At 34.9% G+C, this 1,722-nt stretch overlaps 1 protein-coding gene across 1 annotated transcript in view; it reads left to right on the forward strand.

The window, feature by feature from the left end:
- Positions 1–1,363, forward strand: part of LOC117122172 (alpha-N-acetylgalactosamine-specific lectin-like) — a 6,269-nt gene extending 4,906 nt beyond the window's left edge. The window contains exon 2 of the mRNA XM_033267679.1: positions 228–1,363. Coding sequence (XP_033123570.1) covers positions 228–710 — 483 coding nt within the window. The 3' untranslated portion in view covers positions 711–1,363. The remainder of the gene's footprint in view (positions 1–227) is intronic.
- Positions 1,364–1,722: the final 359 nt, after the last annotated feature.

Genomic DNA, 1,722 nt, shown 5'->3' on the forward strand with positions numbered 1-1,722 from the left:
CCCGGTAGCTCAGACATGAAGAGACCCCCTTAGTTGAGAAGCAAGTTATTGTAAGAGCTAGTACAAATCTCGAGCACTTTGAGACCGTTTCGGTATAAAACGCTATTATAAATCTAACTACATTTCATTAAATTAATAAACAGCGACTACAAACCGTGTAATAGGTTTTATAATCAGTATAAATAAGCTTTTAATTAGTATTATATGTTCTATATTTCTATTGATAGGTATTGCTACTTGGTATCTTCATTGCGGTGGCTGCAAGCCCTTCTGATGGCGCCGCATATACAGTACAGGTATGTCCAAAATATTGGATTCCATTCGGAAACAGTTGCTATCGATTCTTCGCATCTTTGAAGACTTGGGATGAGGCAGAGAAGGATTGCTCCTCCTGCGAAAACTCACACAGTCATCTCGCCTCCATCGAAAGCGAAGATGAAAACAAGTTTGTTAACACGATTTGGCAAACTTATAACAATAACTTAGTTAACAGTATGTATATGTACTGGATTGGTTTGAAGAGGTCGGACGAGACTTGGAGTTGGTCGGACAAATCACCATACACGTACAGCAATTGGGCACAAGGTGAACCCTCTAAGGATGGAGATTGCGTTCAGCTAAAGCATACGGATAATTCATTCCTGACCTGGAATGACTACACTTGCGACGCTGCTTTTGCATACGTATGCGAGACTTCTATTGGATATTAAATCCCCCAAAATGATTTGATGACGATATGTTTTGTTGCACCGTATATAGCATTTAATATAATGAATGTAATACAGTAGTATTCTTGTCTGTTATTTGAGATTTAATTAAATTTATTAAATTTCTGGACCGTCAGACTACCTCAATTTATTCCCCAAACAAGAGGTTCGATTCAGTAGGTACATTCATTTAATCACACTATTATTATTATTATTATTATTATTATTATCATTATTATTATTATTATTATTATTATTATTATTATTATTATTATTATTATTATCATCACACTATTATTATTATTATTATTAATATTATTGGCATGAGGTTATTACAGGTATATAAGAGCGCTAAATGCATACGATCCTTAAAACCGCTTCATAATATGGATACATATTATTATTATTATTATATTTGCCTCTATAAACCTTGTTTAAATAATGGAATAACATTTCTGAGTAACAACAATAGCATTGCTCTGAGTTGCATCGAGTGACCATTTTGATCAGATCATGATATCCACTATGAGTGAAGATCATTATCTAACTTTCAATTTCATCTTAATTAATCCAGTTGTTTCCTCCATAGTCAGTAACTACACTAACAGCTTTTATGTTTAAAAGGCTGGCGTTTTAGAGTTTCAATAAATATATAATACGCACAATTGAAATTTGTTCATGTCTTTGTTATTGAACTGTTTTAAAACCGATTCAAACGTCGGAATAGAGAGAAAGAAGGGAAATGCAGAGACGTTACTAACCAGTGACTTAAATACCGCAGGTTCAAGCGGTTCGTTGAATCAGGGCCCGATCTCCAAAGGCCCGTTTTATGCGCCCCGCCCCCTTATAAAAAAAATCTAATAAAGCAACTCATAGATACAAATCTGATTTACAGCAGTAATTGAAAGCATTTTAACATTATCTATAACCGTCTGGTTCGGGGGCGCTACCGAAAACGACTTATATGCCCTTAACAGAATCGTCAGGACTGCAACGCATATCATTGGTTTGGAAC

The sequence above is a fragment of the Anneissia japonica genome, unplaced genomic scaffold, assembly GCF_011630105.1.
Source record: "Anneissia japonica isolate Jap-2015-1 unplaced genomic scaffold, ASM1163010v1 scaffold288265_len830512_cov201, whole genome shotgun sequence".
Lineage (NCBI taxonomy): Eukaryota > Metazoa > Echinodermata > Crinoidea > Comatulida > Comatulidae > Anneissia > Anneissia japonica.